Raw genomic sequence first — 18357 nt, 5'->3', positions numbered from 1 at the left:
TGTTTGCTCTAATTCTCTATCAATTACAAGGGTTGTCCAGTGAGTGATGTCGTCGGCATTGAGGATGGGGTGAAGGTGAGGGATATTTTCAAGAGCACGTGCTAAAAAAATGAGTGTGGTATTGAAAAGAAAAGGCGAAAAGACTGAACCTTGTGGAGTGCCTGCTCCACTGAAGGTGTATGAAGGAGATGCATGTGGTTCCATATTAACCTCAGCCGTGCGTCCCTAGAGGCAGATTGAAAGTAGGCGTACATGCGAACACCCACAATTAGGGGAAGAGAGCCGCCATGATCGCTCAGTGTTTTGCGCGATCAAATGTCTTGGTTAAACCTAGGGCAAGGACGGCTTTAGTATAAGCGGGGATTGGAGGATCAAGGATGGCGTGCGTCAGCTCGAGCATAGCATCTTAGGCAGAGAGACATGGGCGGAAGCTCGCCACAGTGTGCGGGTATTGATTGTGGTCTTGCATGTGTTGAGTTTGTAAAGGACAACGTATTCGAGAAGCTTCCCAAGACACGATGTAAGTGAAATAGGCCGAAGGTTTGATATGTTTAGGGTTTTGTCAGGTTTAGAGATAAAGAAAATCTTGGCATGGCGCCAGGATTTCGGCAAAATGCCTTCCTTCAAGCATTTATTCAAGTATTTTGTAATCTAGGCAATCGATTGATCATCCAGATTATGGAGCATTGAAGTAGTAATAACGTCTTTTCCTGGTGCAGAGTTTGTGCGGATGTTTTCGAGGGCCATACGAACCTCTTGCTCCAAAATTTTCTTTTCCTTGGTCTTATTCCGGGCTCTTGTGTACGGTGGGAGAGGAGAAGAGTAGCCGCGCACTGTTCGGGTAGCGCGTAGTTGGTCTAAAAGGCTCTCAAGGGAAAGCGTCAAGTTGTGAAGTAGGCGTGTAATGTGATGTGACGTTGTGTGAGTGTGTTGGATTTATAAGGTGCCATAGGAGGTGCCATGCATGTTTTGTGAAAGGTTGCAGCTATTCCGTTGCACATTTGGCTTCAGTTGGAACAGCAAAGCTCCTCGGCGTGTGCAGTTATTTGTGTCTGCAGCGTGGTCAGTCAACGTTTTAACGTTCTGTTATGTTTTTACGATTCCCATCTCTCCTGATTGCTTTGGTGCGCCTCCCAGAGAAGGGCTAGGCATCTGTCCAATGCAGAAATATTGGATGGTGTGGTAATTCGTTGCGTGTGAGCGGTAACGTCATTCAGGAGAGATAAAACCCGATGATAAATGTCTTGCTTTGGGGTATACCCCAATACAAAACTGCTCGTCGGAAGCTCCCCAATAATGGAGAGCTTCCGACGAGCGGATTTTACAGTGTGCCATTGAATACGATTATGGGTGAGTAGTCGAGGGGTGTGGGGTGTGTAAGGTATTCGTGTTGCGATTATGCAATGGTCGCTTCCATTGTGTGTTGCGCAGAGGTTAACGAGATATCTTTGAATGAGCGGCTTGGTGTAAGGCCTGGGCTAGTGTCCATGCTTACCCTATTGCCTAGTTGGGTTGGTGTGTGAAAGTTATGTGTATTGAGGCGCAGGTCTTGGATGGCGACTTTTTGCTGTGGTGTACCAATAACCCCAGACGGTATGCTGAGAGTTAGTCATTGCATATGAGTATGGCGTTTCGGCCTACGATGCAATGAATTCTCTGCACTAGAGCATCCAGAGTGGTCATGGCCTGGCGTGCGGTGTTGTAGATAATGGCTATAATTATTGGGGGTGTGCCAAGTTTTGGTGGGAATTTCTCTATGCGGACGCATGAGGTGGGGAAGATGATGGTGTGTTCTTGGTAAGTAATGGTGCGGTGAATGTATGTGGGTACTCGAGAAGCATTGGTGGTGCCTGAATGTACTGCATTTTAAATAGAAAATTTAGCTTGTTGTTGTGTGTCCTGTAACAAAAGAAGTTCAGGTATGGCAGGAAAGCTGGATCCTAAAAGCTGCAGAGATGCGCGCTTACCCCGAAAGCCGCGGCAGTTCCTCAGGAGTAGTTATCGGTGATTGGAATTATCATGACCCGCCATGTTGAAGCGTCATCAGAGCAAGGATTGGTGCTGTGACTGTAGTGGAAGCGTTGTCGGGGGAGGGGTGTGTGTGTTGTATGGATGAAGAAGACCCCTCATGTGATGAGCTGCTAGTGGTCTCCAGCCTCTGCAGGTCGGGTCTCAAATTGCGCGAACTTACTTTCTAGGGTTTGAGTTAGGCGTGTGAAAAACGCATTTATCTGTTGCTCGAAACTATTAGACAGCTGCTCGGCTAGTATTGACAATTCGTCTTCAGGACCCACCCCTAGAGCTACTAACTTGGCAATGAATTCGACCCCCAAGTTTCTGAACTCAGCCTGACAATCATCGGATGGGTCCGAACAGCGCTTTCTTTTATGAGATGACGAGAAGTGTGCGGCTGAGCTGTTTGATAATTCCGTGGTGGGCTGGCTCTGAGTAGGTGGTTGTGGGGGCAACTGTTGCGGAAAAGATGAGAAGGGAGCAGCGTTATGGGTTATGAGAGTTATAGGACCACTTACCACCACACGCAAGACCTGGAGCTCACGGGGGTTCGAGATAAGCGGCGTGTTGGCCACTGGTGTTCAGGTATCCTTGGGCGTCTTCCTCTTGTCGGCCCATGTAGGTCGGTTGGAGTTTTCAGAGCGTCTGTCTTGTAGGGTAGCAGGTTGCTCAGTGCGTTGGGTGTTTGGCTCTGGTATTGTGTGGTTTACTCGTTGCTTGAATCATGCTTCACGCTCTAGTGTGCGCCTAGTGAGTTTAAGTAGGGGCCGGTGCTTTCACTCCCGGCTTCTCGACAGATGCGGCCTTCGCAAATGATACAGACTGGAGTGCATTTAGGGTTTGCTTTCTTCTGATGTAACTGGCCACATCTGGTACATTTTTGCGATCTAGATTGGATACATATATCTGTGCGGTTGGCTATGGTCCGGTAGTTACAACACGTCTCGATCCTTGGTGTGTAGGGCGTGCACAGATGTAGTCTTCCACCATAAAGAATTCTCCGGGGGACTGCGGCTTGAGCAAGAGTAATGTAAATTGAACCTGTGAGTACCATTCGTCGATCGTCAAGTATTGTTTCGTGAGGGTTGTGGGCGATCAAGTCTGCGAGTAGTACTTGTGGCGATTTTTTCCAGTAGGCGTTTATAATAAGTAATATCTCCCCGGACCGAGCCATCGAGAGTGTGATGTATGCCATCATAAAATGCTCATGCTGCTCGCATATTTATTTGGTGGAGCTGCACAAACTTGAGTGCGTCCTCTTGATTCAGTGAAGACACTGCAAGTGTTGTTTATGGGGTGACTCCGAAGGGCCAGTGTAGATGGGTCGGTCAGCTTAGTGGCCTGCATCAGAACGCCGAGCAAGTAGCGTGGCTGCAGCGTTGTGAGGTCAAGGCCTCCCTGGGAACGGAATACTACTTAATATGTCTCTGGTAGAAGGGTTGGTAGTTTTTTTTAACTTTTGTGAAGTTGTATGGAGAACGCGCTGCTGTGGCCATAAGCACTACAGCGTGGGTGCTCGGGCGCACTCCGGCGTGTCCCACGATGGACTTGGCGTCTCTCGCACAAAAGGACCGACGTTCGTAATGTGGGTCTTTTTCCGTGTTTTCTGTAGGGATTCATGGGCTCTCAGGACTTGGATCCAGTCTTGAAGGCCATACTAGTCTGGGTCCATCGCCGCACCTTGAACTTGAACCTTCATCCTGGCCTCAGGTAGACAGGCTGCAGCGCAGCGCATCGCACGGCCTAGCACTGCATTGGCACAACTTGGATTGGTGTGTGCGTTATACGGCTCTCCTAGAGTCTGCCGAAACCTCAAGTGGGGTCAGTAGAAAGCGCTCACCTCTACGAAGACATTCGTGTCGTGGGGGGCACTCGAAAAACCCTCGTTCTTGCGATGCTTCTTATGCTATGCGTGGCAAGTTCCCTCACGCACTGGTGTAATCTCAGTGCGAGCTACTCAAGCTGTAGACCGTAGGGCCGAATTCGCAACGCCTATGTTACGTCTGCACATAAAAGTTGCATAAACTCGCCATTGCTTTGTCCGTTTCGTTTATCAGCTCTGTAGAGACGCAGCGGCGTGCTGATACACGTGATTTTATACAGCGTTTGCGAACTTTCAGCGTCGCCTGAATATCGATGTTAACCATGGACTGCATGACATTGATGAGAGCATTTACTCAAAATATTTCAGGTAACGTAAATAACGTGTTGGCGGGATCGTTTGAGAATACGAACATGCTTTGTATTCTCAAATAGTAATTTAAAATTGTTTGACCAAGTCTTTTGTTTCCAATTTTGGTTATTAGACAATCTAACTTTGAATGATTGTTGCTTTATACCGAAATAAAGTTTTACAAAAATATAAAGTTTCTCACAATTGCTTTTCTTGGGTTCATTCATTGATATGGGAACTTTATAACATCCCGAAACCACCATATGAAAATGACAGACATGGTAGAAGAGATCTCCGAAAATTTCGCGCACAAAAATTTGAGTACACGGGCCCACCGCATTTCCGCCTCCATCTGAAATGCAACCACCGCAGCCGGAATTCTATCCCACGACCAGCGAGTCAGCAGCAAAGTGCCTAGGAGTGTAGACCACCGTGGCGAGGCTGCTTTTATGGGTTAACAATTGGTCTGATCAATCCATCATACTAAGATGTTTTTCAGCAGCGCCGATATTGATGAATTGGCACCCGGTTTTTTAAAGATTTTTGAATGCTAAAGCAACCACCGAAGTATACAAAGAAGCGTTTAAAAGAAAACTGGGAGGCCATTCACTCTAAAGGACCACCAAAGGCAGTACAATATTTCTGTTAAAGAAAGCTAAATCTATGCATAACAACACCTAAAACAGCATTAGTATCAACAGCAATGCGTTACTAGTCGAGAAATCAAGCGAAATGAATCACATGTGCACTCCGAATGCGACATTCCCAAAATGACCCATTACATGAGAGCTTTTGACTACAAATAATCACTAGTATACAAACTAGCTGCAATAAAAACGAGCCTTGGGTGCCTCGAGAGATTTAATTAAATGCTGCTTGTGAGTTTTTGTTTAGGTATAGGAAAAAAATCGACCGGAAATAACCAGGGGATGGCGAGATTGGTTCTAAAGTTCTGTTACAAATGTTCGTCGTCTAATGGCATACCTTCTCGAGGAGAAGAAATGTCCATGAACACTACTTGCGTTTAGGCAAGATCGTAGCCCGTAACCACGTTTACAGTCGCCATCGCGAGGCAGAGAGGCGCCACAAGGGGCTCCCCTAGCGAGGTAGTGTAGACGCCAGAGTGAAAATTGTCTCAAAGTGCCAAAGCTGGGCCAACTGGACAGCAGTGGTGTCTAAGTCAAGTGTAGGACTTGTTAGTGACGCGAAATCAAGAAATGAAGGGTTTGGCAGAAATTGAAGAAAGTCCACGGAGCTGATGTGGATTGTGTTTGTCACCTTTGAGAACTCACAGCGCTACCTATTCTTGAAGTGTTCCTTTCGTTTGTGTGAGAAAATGCGAATGTACTTCAATTTTGCTAGCCAGCACAAGGTGTAAGGGTTGTTCTGAGCTTTAAAAGGACTTTTATATTGCTAATTGCGGGGTTTATTGACCGAAGACCACCATAAGATTACGAGAGGCAACGTAATACAGGGCTCCTGAAATTTCGACCACTTGGTAATGTTTAACGTGCCCCAAATCTGAGCACACGGATCTACACCATTTTCGCATCGATTAAAATTGCAGCTGCCGCAATCGGGATTTGATCCCGTGACCTTCGGGTCAGCAGCCAAGTACCTCATCAACCAGACCACTGTGACGGAACTTTGATATAAGTAGGGCCAAAACACTTACGTAGCCATAGAATAGCAAATCACACTTTTTTGTCATAGAATAGTTGCCTCCTGCCTTTCATACCCACCCGCAAGCTTAACTGATAGCCCCCTATTCTCCATTGATATTGTCACAAGAACACAGGGACGCAGGCGAAAAACAGAGCATTTAATATCAGTACCCAATCTCAAAACCTCGAACATCAGAGCGCGCACCCACCGAACTACTTCGTAATCTTTCTCAGAGGCTGGCCACTATAGTTGCCAGCCTACCATGCGTCAAATCCCCCCTTTGAAGAGCGACCGTCCCGGTCGATTGACTAAGATGCTGGATATGGTCATGGAGAAAGTGGTCACCTAAACGAATGAAAAAGAACCCCGCGCTTTTGTTGATAACATGAAAAACTTCGAAGTGTTCATAACTAGCGGGCGTGGTACGGATTCGTCTACACTACGTGGTTTAATCCTGAACGTGGACGTTGTCGGTTTAAAATGGTATCCAAACTCTGGGAAACTACCTCGTTATTCACGTCAGTGAGGCAGCGCCGACTTCCCAATGGCAATGCAAACGTATGCAAACGTATGCAATGCAAACCAGATAATGCAAACGTATCTGTCACCTTGCTTGGTTTTGCCTGTCTTAAGAATACGCAGTGCTTCAGGGGAGATTCTGCCATTTGCAAAAATTTGTACAGCTGCTTGTGAATTGCTGATTATATAACACGCGTCAGTTTGTAATATGGCCAAAGCTATAGCTATCTCTTCCGCCATTTCAACGCCTCTCGTGTGTATTGTCAGACTGGTGCTGCATTGTTTCTTGTGGTTCACTACAGCCGCGATGAAGCAGCTTTTGTGTTTGTAGCGAGCAGCATCTACGAAGACCGCTTTTTTGTTGTTTCCGTAGCTCTTTGTCATCGTCTTGAGTCTGCTCAGCCTTCTACCTGCGTTGAGCACTGGATGCAAGTTTTTAGGTAACGGAGGCACCTTGAGCTTAGCCCGTACGTCAGGAGGTATGTCGCATTTGGTGCCAAATTGTGTGTGGTAAGTGATTTCAAGTTTTTCCAGGATGCATCTACCAGTCTTGGTTTTAGAAACGCGCTCGTACTATACAATGCGTTGCGCCTCTATCAGTTCCTTATATATATACTATGTAAACCTAGCTCTGACAGCCTCTCCGAAAATGTGCTTTGCATGAGCCTCAGTGCTTGTTGGTAGATTCTTCTTATGAGGCTGTTTCATTTCATTTCTTCTGCTGCAAAGCATCTATGGTAACAGAAACATACGTATAGTGGCTTATGCCAAACGCGTGGATTCCCCTTATGACAATTGTCTCTTTCATGCCGCTATGCTTATTCGTAATTCTTTTCATTAGGCGCATCGTTTGGTAAACCCTTTGATATTGCGTAACATTTCCCTATTGGTGCCTTTGGCTTCCATTATTAACCCCAGTACCCTTATCTTGTAGACAATGGGTATGGTGTGTCAATCTCGTGTTTTAAGTTGTATGTCTGCGTAGGTATGTGCGTTGCGGTGCTTGGCAGGTCGGCCTTTTAATGTTGGTCTATAGAGTAGCAGCTCAGATTTTTCGGCTGAGCACGTGAGACCAGTTCCTTCTAGGTATTGCTCTACGGTGTCGATCGCTTCTTGTAAATGTTGTTCAATTGACCCATAGCTGCTGTTGCATACCCACTGAGTAACATCATCTCAATATATTGTATGGTGCAATTATTCTATTTTTTTAATCTACTGAAGTGGCCAGTTAGGACTAAGGTAAATAACTTAGGTGATATCACTGATCCTTGGGGTGTACATGCAATACCCATTAATATTTTTCCTCAAATGTGAGACCGTCTACAACATTTTTGACCTGTCTGTCTGTTAGGAAGTTTCAGATATAATTATACGTCCACTCACTTAAAGCTAAGTTACTGACATGATTCAGTATGACTTGGTCGGTGACATTATCAAATGCCTTTTTTAGATCCAGCCCGAGAATGGCTCGAGTTGATCTGCTAGATTCATCTATGATCTCGTGTTTTAATTGCAGCATGGCGTTTTTTGTACAGAGATTTTTCCGAATACCTATCATTGTACATGGGAGTACGTTGTTGTCCTCTAGGTAGTTTGTCAATAGGGTCAGTAAGGCGTGTTCCATTAGCTTATCCAGGCAGGAAGTTAGCGGAATAGGTCTTCGGTTTTCAAGATGTAAGTGTTTGCCAGGCTTGGGTATAAGCACGACGTGCGCTGTTTTTCACTGCTGCGGTACGTGGCCTTGTCTCCAGCATTCAATAATAAAGTCTGTTAATTTGCAAATAGATGTATCGTCTAGGTTTCGCAGTGTTTTGTTCGTAATGGCGTCAGCGCCCGGTGCCGACGTAGTATTTAGTTTGTGTAGTACCGCTCGTATCTCCGCATCGTTGAATTCTTCATCAAGGTCAGGATTCGGCGCTCCTACGTAATTGCCGTGAGTGCATCGTGGTGCCTGCTTTATGTATTTAGGCGCGACCTTTCTGAGAAAGTCTTTTTCTGTGCCTTTATAGGCATGCAGAATTTCGTTCATATTTTGTTTCTTTACCGTTTTTGTGTCTTCTGGGCTTGGGAGGTGCGAAAGTAACTTCCGCGTTTTGCCTAAGCTCAGTCGGTTGTCCATGGCGGTACAAGGTTCTTCCCATTGTTGACAATGAAGCTGTTGTGCATATTGTTCGATATCCTTGTTAAGTGTGGCTATCTTTTTTTTTAGTGTTCTGTTATGTTTCTGCGTTTTCCAGCATTTTTTTAGCCCTTGTCTGGCTTCCCACATATGTAATAGCCTACTGTCCAGAATTTCAAGCTTACCTTCTGGTGGAACTATTTTTGTGGCCTCCGAAATATCCTTATTTACAACACCTGCCCATTGGTCAATGTTTATAATGCTTTCTGTGATACTCTCTCGCATATTTCTGAATTTATTTCAATCAACTAGTGTAAGCAGTTTGCCCATGGGTTTGGTGGGACCCCCAATAAGCTGAATTTAAATGGTATAATGGTCACTTCTAAAGTCTTGCTGTGTATACAGCCATCGCGCAGATTGCGTGTTATTTATAGAAGTAAGGTCGGGCGTGGTATTATCATAGACACTATTCCCTTGCCTAGTGCGTATTGTGGGGACAGCGATGAGTGATAGCCCTTCCTGCTGCGAGTCCAGTCAGACATTCCTGCCCTTGGGGTGGACGTGTTTATCACCAGATGTACAATGAGGGGCATTAAAGTTCCCTTCGATCATTACAAATCGGTCACCCGCTATGGTAAGCTTGCGCTTAAAGAGAGTTAAAAATCTGTACCGTGTGAGTTTCGGGCTGCTGTACACGTTTAGGATGAACACATCGTCCCCTGTTTTTCTTGTAGGTATGACTTCAATTAGTATATTTTCTAATCCGTAACCTGTGTGCTGTGTTGCACTGCCGTTAGATCTCTCCACACTAAGGTTGTAAGGGCTTTAGTCTCCCCCTCGGAACTGCCGATAGAGCGGTAGCCAGACAACTTAGCGAGACCATGTATCTCCTGTAAGATCATGATATCTGGTTTTTCTTTATTTTTAGGACACTGGTGTAGAACGGCTTTCTTGTTTCTGTAAATTCTACAATTCTTTTGCTACAATACGTATTTGTTGCGTCTGTCCACGGCGGCAATTATTGCTGAGGAGGCGCCGGGTTAATAATAGCCGGCATTAGTAGCGAAGGTTTGATAATTGGTTTAAAGGGCGCTACACCACTGGCGTGTGGGCCTGTAGCAGAGGGACATTTTTCAAGTTCTGTTACCCCAGTAGATAAGCTATATAGTTGCTGCTGGTGAACTTGCTGTTGTTGTATAACTCTGTTAATTTGCTGCATAATAGCCCTTCCCCACTCTCTGATTTGCGCTCCCATGGTTTCCCTAATGTCGTTTATTGCCTTACTTTGAACTTTCACAGCTTCTTCTACTTTACTTATTTGTAAATCTACGCATTCCTCAGATTCCTCTTGACATTTGTGCAACCTGTTAGAAGTCTTGGTTTTATTGCGCTTGCTAGTACCATCGTGGTTGTTCTCAAAAGCTTTATGCTTTGGGAGATGTGAGTCATTGCTCTCCTCTATACCAGCTACACTATCATGTGTTAAAATGTCGCATCATTGCACTGCACCGTGCCTGTTCTGTAGTTATGAATATATTCCGTTAATTTTTTATTCTCCTCCCTCATGGCGGCAATTATCTGATTGTTTTGCAGAAACGTTTGTTTCAGTTGTGCTAACTTCCCTTTGAGTTTGGTAACTTTCTGATCAGAAGCAGACTCCGCCTACGCGCGCGTCCCCTTGACCCTGTCTGCCCAGCTCACCTTGAATGATGTATCGGCGACGGGGTTTCGGGGTTTCTTGGCCCTTGGCTGGAAGCGTGACTTTGACCTGAAGCGGTTCTTGGACCTGAAGCAGTTACTGGACCTTGAGCGGCTTTTCCTCTCATGCGGCCAACCTGGGGGGGGGGGGGACTTCAATATGTTGTCCTTTGCTGCGTTGTGGAGAGATAGCCTGTTTTTTGCGGTGAGGGACGCGTTCCCTTGTTCTTGTCTGCCTCTTTCCCAGCGGCGTTTCCACCCTAGAAATGATGTCTTATACCTTGCCTTGCAGGTTCGGTCTGCTGTGGGGTGATCTTCGTCGCACAGCTGGCACCTGGCCTTGCATTCGTGGCTTTCGGGAGGATTTGGCATCCTGCAGCCTCGGCAGATCTTATCTTCAAGGTTGGGGCAAACATCCGCCATATGCCCCAAGCATCCGCAGTGGTAGCACACGTCCAGTCGTTTTCTGTACAACGAACATCGTAGCAATGCCCCACCGTATTTCACGTAGCTTGGCACATGGTAGCCGTCGAATAGTACAATCGCATTGGTTGTATGGCACTTTCGCTTGGCCACGAGCGCAGTTTGGGTCCTGGGGCTTACAACGTTTTCAGTTATATCTCGGGCAGTGTCTTCTAGCGGTATTCCCCGGATCACTCCTTGGAGGTGTTTTCTGGGGCTGCTTCATAAGCGCTGGCTTCAAAAGCTTGCGTGCCTATATTGATACAGGCCATTCGCTGGTACCTGTTCGCATGTTCTTCAACAGCAGTGCTAACCACAACAATGTTTTGTTGGTAGTTGAGGCAGATTGTGTCTTGATTTCTGACTTTCTTGGTATATTGGAAGATTCGTAGACGCTGTTGGCAATGTGGGTGGCACTGTGGACACTGACGCGAAGTCACCCACAAGGTCGAACAATTACCTTGTAGTCTTCCCTTGGAAGGGGCGACATTCTGCTACCTCTGGTGATTCGGCGAAACCGTTGTTCTCTGTTTCTCGTCCTTCTGACCTGTCGAATGCTGCTCACTTGGTTGGTCTAACATTTTAGCTGTAATTTTTCGCTGTCCCACTGGTCGCCATCCGGTATTATCCTCAAATTCTTCTTTCGAAATGCGAAATGCTTTCTCCCTCCCCGGTCACTTCCATCTGGTCAAAAAACTCGAAACGCCAAGCGTACAGGTCGCCGCGTTCTTCGTGGTTCCACGACACGTCTAGCTGCGTCGCAGCGGTGACGGCGGTGTCTACGGCAAGCGCTATGCAGGTGGCTTCCCTGCGGGCGCAGCGAACGCAAAAACGGGCATAAAATGGTCAAACTCAAGTCCTGCCTTCTGATTTTTTGTCAGGATCGTCACGATGACTTGTGACGTTGATTTGAAACGATAAATCCACTGGATATGGTGATTAACGCTGAGAAACATCAAGAAAACACGAAGCCGACGCGATGAGCGACTGCTTCTGCTGGGCGCCTCCTTCTCTTCAAACACATTTGCACTAATAAAGTTTTTGTTTCTGTCAATCCGTCTCGAGAGAGACAGGCATCTAACGTGGATGCCCTTTGCTTCGCTTCACTGGCAGCGATGAGGGAGCAGAGGTAGACGCACCACCGGTGAGTCGGGACACCAGCGTTCCTTGCACAGCTGGGGAATGACGGCCATCTGCAGTGTCTCACTGTTGCGTGGACCCAGACTTGGATTGCGCTTGCTTGCGTTTTCATTATCGCAGCATGTCCTCGAGATATTCATCGTCTGATGGCATACCTTCTCCTGGAGAAGAAATGTCCATGGACACTACTTGCGTTTAGGCAGGATCGTAGCCCGTAACCACGTTTACAGTCGCCATCGCGAGGCAGAGAGGCGCCAAAAGGGGCTCCCCTAGCGAGGTGGTGCAGACGCCAGGGTGAAAATTGCCTCAATGTGCCAAAGCTGGGCCAACTGGACAGCAGTGGTATCTAAGTCAAGTGTAGGACTTGTTAGTGACGCGAAATCAAGAAACGAAGGGTTTAGCAGAAATTGAAGAAATTCCACGGAGCCGATGTGGATTGCGTTTGTCACCTTTGAGAACTCACAGCGCTACCTATTCTTCAAGTGTTCCTTTCGTTTGTGTGAGAAAATGCGAATGTACTTCAAGTTTTCTAGCCAGCACAAGGTGTAAGGGTTGTTCTAAGCTTGAAAAGGCCTTTTATATAGCTAATTGTGGGGTTTAACGACCCAATACCACCATATGATTACCTGAGGCAACGTAATACAGGGCTCCTGAAATTTTGACCACCTGGTAATGTTTAACCTGCCCCAAATCTGAGCACACGGATCTACACCATTTCCGCATCGATTGAAATTGCATCTGCCGCAACCGGGATTTGATCCCGTGACCTTCTGGTCAGCAGCCAAGTACCTCAGCAACTAGACCACTGTGACGGAACTTCGATACAAGTAGTGCCAAGACATTTACGTAGCCATAGAATAGCAAAGGACACTTTTTTGTCATAGAATAGTTGCCTTCGCCCTTTCATAACCACTCGCAAGCTTAACTGATAGCCCCCTATTCTGAATTGATATTGTCACAAGAACACGGGGATGCAGGCAAAAAACAGGGCATTTTATATCAGTACCCAAGCTCAAAACCTCGAACACCAGCGCGCGCACCCACCGAACTACTTCGTAATCTTTCTCAGAGGTGCCACTATAGTTGCCAGCCTACCTTGCGTCAAATCCGCCTTTGCATGCAACCGTTCCGGTCGATTGACTAAGATGCTGGTTATGGTCATGGAGAAAGTGGTCACGTGAACGAAAAAAAAGAACCCCGCGCCTTTGTAGATAACATCAAAAACTTCGAAGTGTTCATAACTCGCGGGCGCGGTACGGATTCGTCTACACTACGTGGACTAATTCTAAACGTGGACGTTGTCGGTTTAAACTGGTATCCAAACTCTGGGAAACTACCTCGTAATTCACGTCAGTGAGGCTGCGCCCAGCTTCCTAATGGCCAAAGTAGCATCGCAATAGCTTCTCAGAAAGTCCCCAATGTCGAACTAGTATCCATACTCACGCATACTCACCTGGTTGATAGTGGACGTTCCTTCGGCCTTAGCTGTAATGGCGAGTGTCGGTATTTCGCTGCGTGCGTATTTGGTTCCGTGCAAGCTGGCGGGCTTACCACCAGTCCGACTAAACGATTTATTCTGTCAGCCAGGCTTGTACAACTACCAAGTTCAAACTTTATGAAGTACAACTTGGAGCCTCAATTGAAACGTAGTTCATCTTGGAATAAAACACTTACCCCACTTGGACCAGGAATCGGGCTTAATCGCTGTGGATAATGAAAATAACAAGAAAATTACGATGTGAAATCATTGATGCCTTAATGAAAAAAGGCAAGTTTGTAAATATCCTTACTACAGCCATACTTACAATTTCACAGCAAAAATTGCAGAGTGGCGTATTTTTTACCAAATACATGTTTTCTGGAAAGGTTGCGTGAACTTCTACACAGTGTTTGTGAACAGATAAGCCTCGAAATGTAACCTTCGAAAGTTATTACCCTCTGGCTGCTTTGCTGTGCTGCATGTAAAGTATTCAAAAGGGGTGTTAGGCTAACTGACGGGCCCGCATTTTAGTTTCTTAATTGCGCAACGCACGCTGCCTATGTACTTTGCGTATGTTGTTTTACCTTGCGGATTCCACACATGCAATGCGTCCACAATATGGTGTGAGCTGCAGGTGCCATTTCTTGGTCATGAGATCCCATTCAATTTCACTCTTCGGATAGATGCACGCAAGATTAAAATATAGAAAGCCTATACCACTCTATGGAATGTTTTTAAGATGGTGAGAAATGCAATTGACGGCTCAATTGCTACCACCTTCCTTAAAGACAAGATTACTCACTTCATTATAAATTGATCCCTTTTAACGCTACTGAAACATCAAGGTGTGCGCATGAAGACAACTTTCAGAAATAACACAACCTGGCTTCCCTTTACTCAGCGAACTTGTATACATGTTACTATATATAAAATTCCTATGGCACTTCTCTTTCGGCTTACCTAACGAACTGATGGTAAATGTTCTTGTTGAATCGATTAGCTTTTTATGACTTCAACTAAACTCACACCACGCATTCTAGGTGGCAGGGAGCAGCCGCTTAGGCATAATAAGCGCAAGGGTCCTACGGGCTGCTTTTACACAAGCAGTCTCTCCTGCACGTTGTATGCAGTTTCCCATGGCAGAAGAACAGTAGCTGGTACCTTTGAACTCTTTCGGACAGTGGTTTGGCAGAGCCTTGGATGAATTTGACCTCTTGAAACTAGCTGTCGTATCATATTACTTGTTTAGGCGACCTAATCAGTGCTATTGTCTAATTTGTCTCCTAGCCAAGGGCATTGCCCTTGGTCAGCCTCCTTGCCTATTGATGACTTGACATTTGAATATTTTTTCCGCAGTGGTGTTGGCAGCATTCCTGTTGCACTGGTGCCCTCGAGAGGTGAATTTATTAGGCTCAGCAACGCAAAGGCAATCCAGGCGGATTTTCAGGCCATGACGCTGCACTTCCAGCGGGCAAGTGATGTTCGTCAGTTCGGAAGAGCTGGTGTGGTATGCAGATCATCAGATCCTTCATGCGTTTCTGACATCCTAAAGTGCAAGACAAGTTCTTCGCTCACGGTGAGTGCGTTTATCCCGCCTCATTTAACGTGCACTAAGGCAATTATACGAGTAGTCGATTCTAGATGAACGCCCGCTGAGACACAGGAAAAGCTGCCTGATGCTGGGGTCAAAGCTGTGTAGCGGTACAACCGATTAGTTAACGGTAAGAAAGTCTCGACTGAGTGCTACCTTTGCCGGCACTTCCTGTCCATCCGAGTTGAAAATATCTCCACTCAGTTTCAGAGGCGACCATCTCGCTTCTCGCCCGCTTCAACGTCAAAAATGTAGGTGTTTTAGCCACAGTGTAGAAGCTGTATATCAAATTCACGTTGCTGGATCTGTGGCAATGCTCATCTATTGAATGAGTGCAGCGCTGAAACCAAAAAATCCTGCCTCTGTAAAGGAAATCACGCGGCCGATCACCTGAGCTGCACCGCAAGGTCCAATGAAACCCAACTGCTAGAAATTATGGGCAGACGTCGTTGCACATGGCGAGAAGCACTAACAGTTGTGAGAGATAGGGCCTTTGGATATGCCGGAGTCACTTCGAGGCACGAACAACAAAGTGAGACGCAGATTTTGGATCTTATTGAAGCTGCCGTAGAAAAGGCAATGTCGAAGGCGCTGGAAAAAAGAGTTACGAGCGTCAGGGAGTACATCTCTCAAGTGTTTTGCTCACAGATGACGCAGCTGGTTTCTGCAGTAGCAGTACCGATATCCATGTTGGAACCTTGTGCAGCGGGAGAGATGCCGAGTTTAGCCCCACAGCGGCAATCCCAAGAAGGGGAAACCCCTATTTTGTCTGTACCTTCTACGTCGACCGACAAGAACGATAAGAATCAAATTGACGTAAGCCATGATTTCAGGCGTCAGAAGCGCACTGGATCTCCGTTAAAATCTCTTTGCCGAAACTCAAAACCTAAAAAGGGCTTATAGAAGCCGATAGACTTTGATATGGACTTCGCTCTCAGCACTGCTCAAAGATTTAGTTCACGTGAACTCAGAATTGAAAAAAAAACTAAATTCGAAAACCACGTGGAAATGCATTTCCGTGAAAAGGCATCGTTTCCATAATTAAAATAAAACATAAAAGAATTCATACGAATGTAAATATTCACAATAAATCAAGAAAGTAGCAAACAACCATTGAAATCAAGAAATTGCAATAAAGCAAGAATTTTAGTTCTCAGGTTGAATAACATGAGAATAACAACATTCGGGTGAGTTGTAGCACTTCCTCAGCACGCTGAGCGTCCATGGCATTTTTGATGTTTTCCTACTCTCACGGGGCATGCAGTTGGGGTCGGCGTGCTTTCGTATGAACATGCAAACAACGCTAAAGACGAATTATTCTCCTAGAAACATTCTATTACAGAAAATGTACCAGAGAGTTGCAGCATATAGCATGATTGAGTAGCAACACCCTATTCGGTGATGCCAATAGAGTTGCCCGCGGCTCGAGCATGAGCCACCATGGAGCGTTGAGCATCCTAGGTCAGGTAGCCGAGTCGTCCCAAGCCTCTCTACTTTGGATGAGGAAAAAGCGTAAAAAAAGAATAGGGTGAGAAGGGCACGAAGTGACGTGGTAGGTGTCGGCCAGGAGCTGGCAAATCGAGCAAGTGCCACTGATATCCGGCGAAAATATCGTGGCGACTACCGGACTGAGATAAGTGCTCGTCTAGAGGCGGCGTAGTATTCGCTTGTCCTCTTTGTCCAGAGCGTTTGTGGGGTCTGGCTACAGGCAGCGCCAAGCCCGGTAATAGGCAAGAATTTTGTGAAAGCGTGTATATTTCTTATTGCCAGATTCCGACTCGGGACATGGAGGGGCAACGGCCCGGCTAAGAGAAGCACCGGCAGCTGCGTTCACCACCTCGTTTTCGGGCAGGCCAGAGTGACCCAAGGTTCATACTATACGAATGGGGTGAGGGCTAAAGCGCCAAGAGTCTCCCCGAAATATGTTAGCTACTAGAGGGGCAATGAAACCATGAAGGTGTTGGAAACAGACTGAGCGCGAGTCGGTCAGCACGATGCGTGAGGAGGATGCGAGGCAGTCAAAGCAATCGCAACTTCCTCAGCTTGCATTACAGTGATGGCTCTAAAACAGAGGCCGTCAACGTGCTTTCCCCCTGTGACCATGGCAGCCGAGAGGTGACCAGAGCCGAGGGACCCGAGATATCTACTTAGAAAACGCCAGGACTGTCGGAGTGTTGCGCCTGATGAGCCGTGGAACGTGCTAGTCTACGACCGGGATATAGCTCGGGGTTCATATTTCGGGGTAGTGGTTCCACGCATAGTTTTTGCCGCCAAATTTCAGTATGGGCGTCGGAATGTCTTCAACGGAGATCGCATTGAGGCGGAGCCTCATAGTGGACGTCGCCGTGATGGCGTCTCTGACAGACGAATAATTTCGCTAACAAGATGAGCTTGGGGCAGCTCCTCAAAACAGTTATGTACCCCCCGTGCCATGAATCGGCTGTTGGAGGTGGCAGTGGGAAGGTCGAGTGCACGTTTGTACACTGAACGAAGGAGGACGTCCAGCTCGTGCTCGTGTTGACGACGCAGGTGATGCGCAAAGATTGCGACTGGTTACAAATGCATGAGCCAACCGCATGCACGGGGTCCCACGGAGGACGCCGCGCTTAGTTGATATCCGCCATATCATACGGCTCACCTGTTCGCTGGTGCGTCGGAGGCCTGCTGTTTTGTCCTCGGCATCCAAAGATGAAGTAATGTGGATCCCTACAACTCGAATTTACTTGAATGATGCAAAGCAATCAGACGGAAGCAAAACCTGGGGTGGAGGTAAGTCGGATACCGAGAAAATGGCCGACTACGCTGGAGAGCACTCTAGGCTACAGAAAGCAGAATAGGCGCTGATCAGAAGGGTAGCCTTTTATAGGCACTCTTCGATTTGTTCTGAGATGCCTTTGTTGGTGTAAATTGTAATATCGTCGGCATATAGTGCATGGTGTATTCCCTCGACCTCGCGCATAAGGTAGGGGAGCTTTTTCAAGGCCAGGTTAAAGAGTAGGGGTGACAGGACTGCACCTTGGGGTGTACACTATGTGCCTATTAGATACGGGCCATGTTCGATAGAATTGCGGTGGATGAAAGTGGCGCGATGAGACAGATAGGTTCGAGTGTAATGAGAGTCTTCTGGCCGCTGTTTGTGGTAGGGAGGCCACAAAGAATACTACTGTCTTTGACAATATCAAACGCTCCTGTAAGGTCAAGTGCGAGCACGCATTTATTGTTACAACGCATAGTGGTCGGTTCTATGACGTTCTGTTGACGCTGCAGCAGGATGTCTTGTGCCGACAGATGTTAGTGATAGCCAAACATCGTGTCTGCAAAGGTCCTGCCTCTGGGCTCCAGGTAGACAGAAAGGCGTTTACAGACGCTAGTTTTCATGAGCTTTCTAGCGCAGAAGGTTAGTAAGATTGGTGTCAGTGCCTCGATGCGACCGGTTTGCTATTTGGGTGTGGATGTGATGTGCGATGTCGTCCATACCGATGGCAGCGAGTAGCGAT

General features: G+C 46.7%; 1 protein-coding gene across 4 annotated transcripts in view; it reads right to left on the bottom strand.

Moving 5' to 3' along the window:
• The window catches only part of LOC119168046 (uncharacterized), a 231120-nt gene that overhangs the window by 62408 nt on the left and 150355 nt on the right, over positions 1 to 18357 (bottom strand). For all 4 annotated transcript variants that reach the window (XM_075866380.1, XM_075866381.1, XM_075866382.1 and 1 more), the window contains one exon: positions 13464 to 13493. In XM_075866380.1, the coding sequence (XP_075722495.1) occupies positions 13464 to 13493 (30 nt within the window). The remainder of the gene's footprint in view (positions 1 to 13463; positions 13494 to 18357) is intronic.

This window comes from Rhipicephalus microplus, chromosome 6 (assembly GCF_043290135.1).
Source record: "Rhipicephalus microplus isolate Deutch F79 chromosome 6, USDA_Rmic, whole genome shotgun sequence".
NCBI lineage: Eukaryota > Metazoa > Arthropoda > Arachnida > Ixodida > Ixodidae > Rhipicephalus > Rhipicephalus microplus.
Note: the sequence above shows the minus strand (reverse complement) of the source record. Positions and strands in the feature narration are given on the sequence as shown.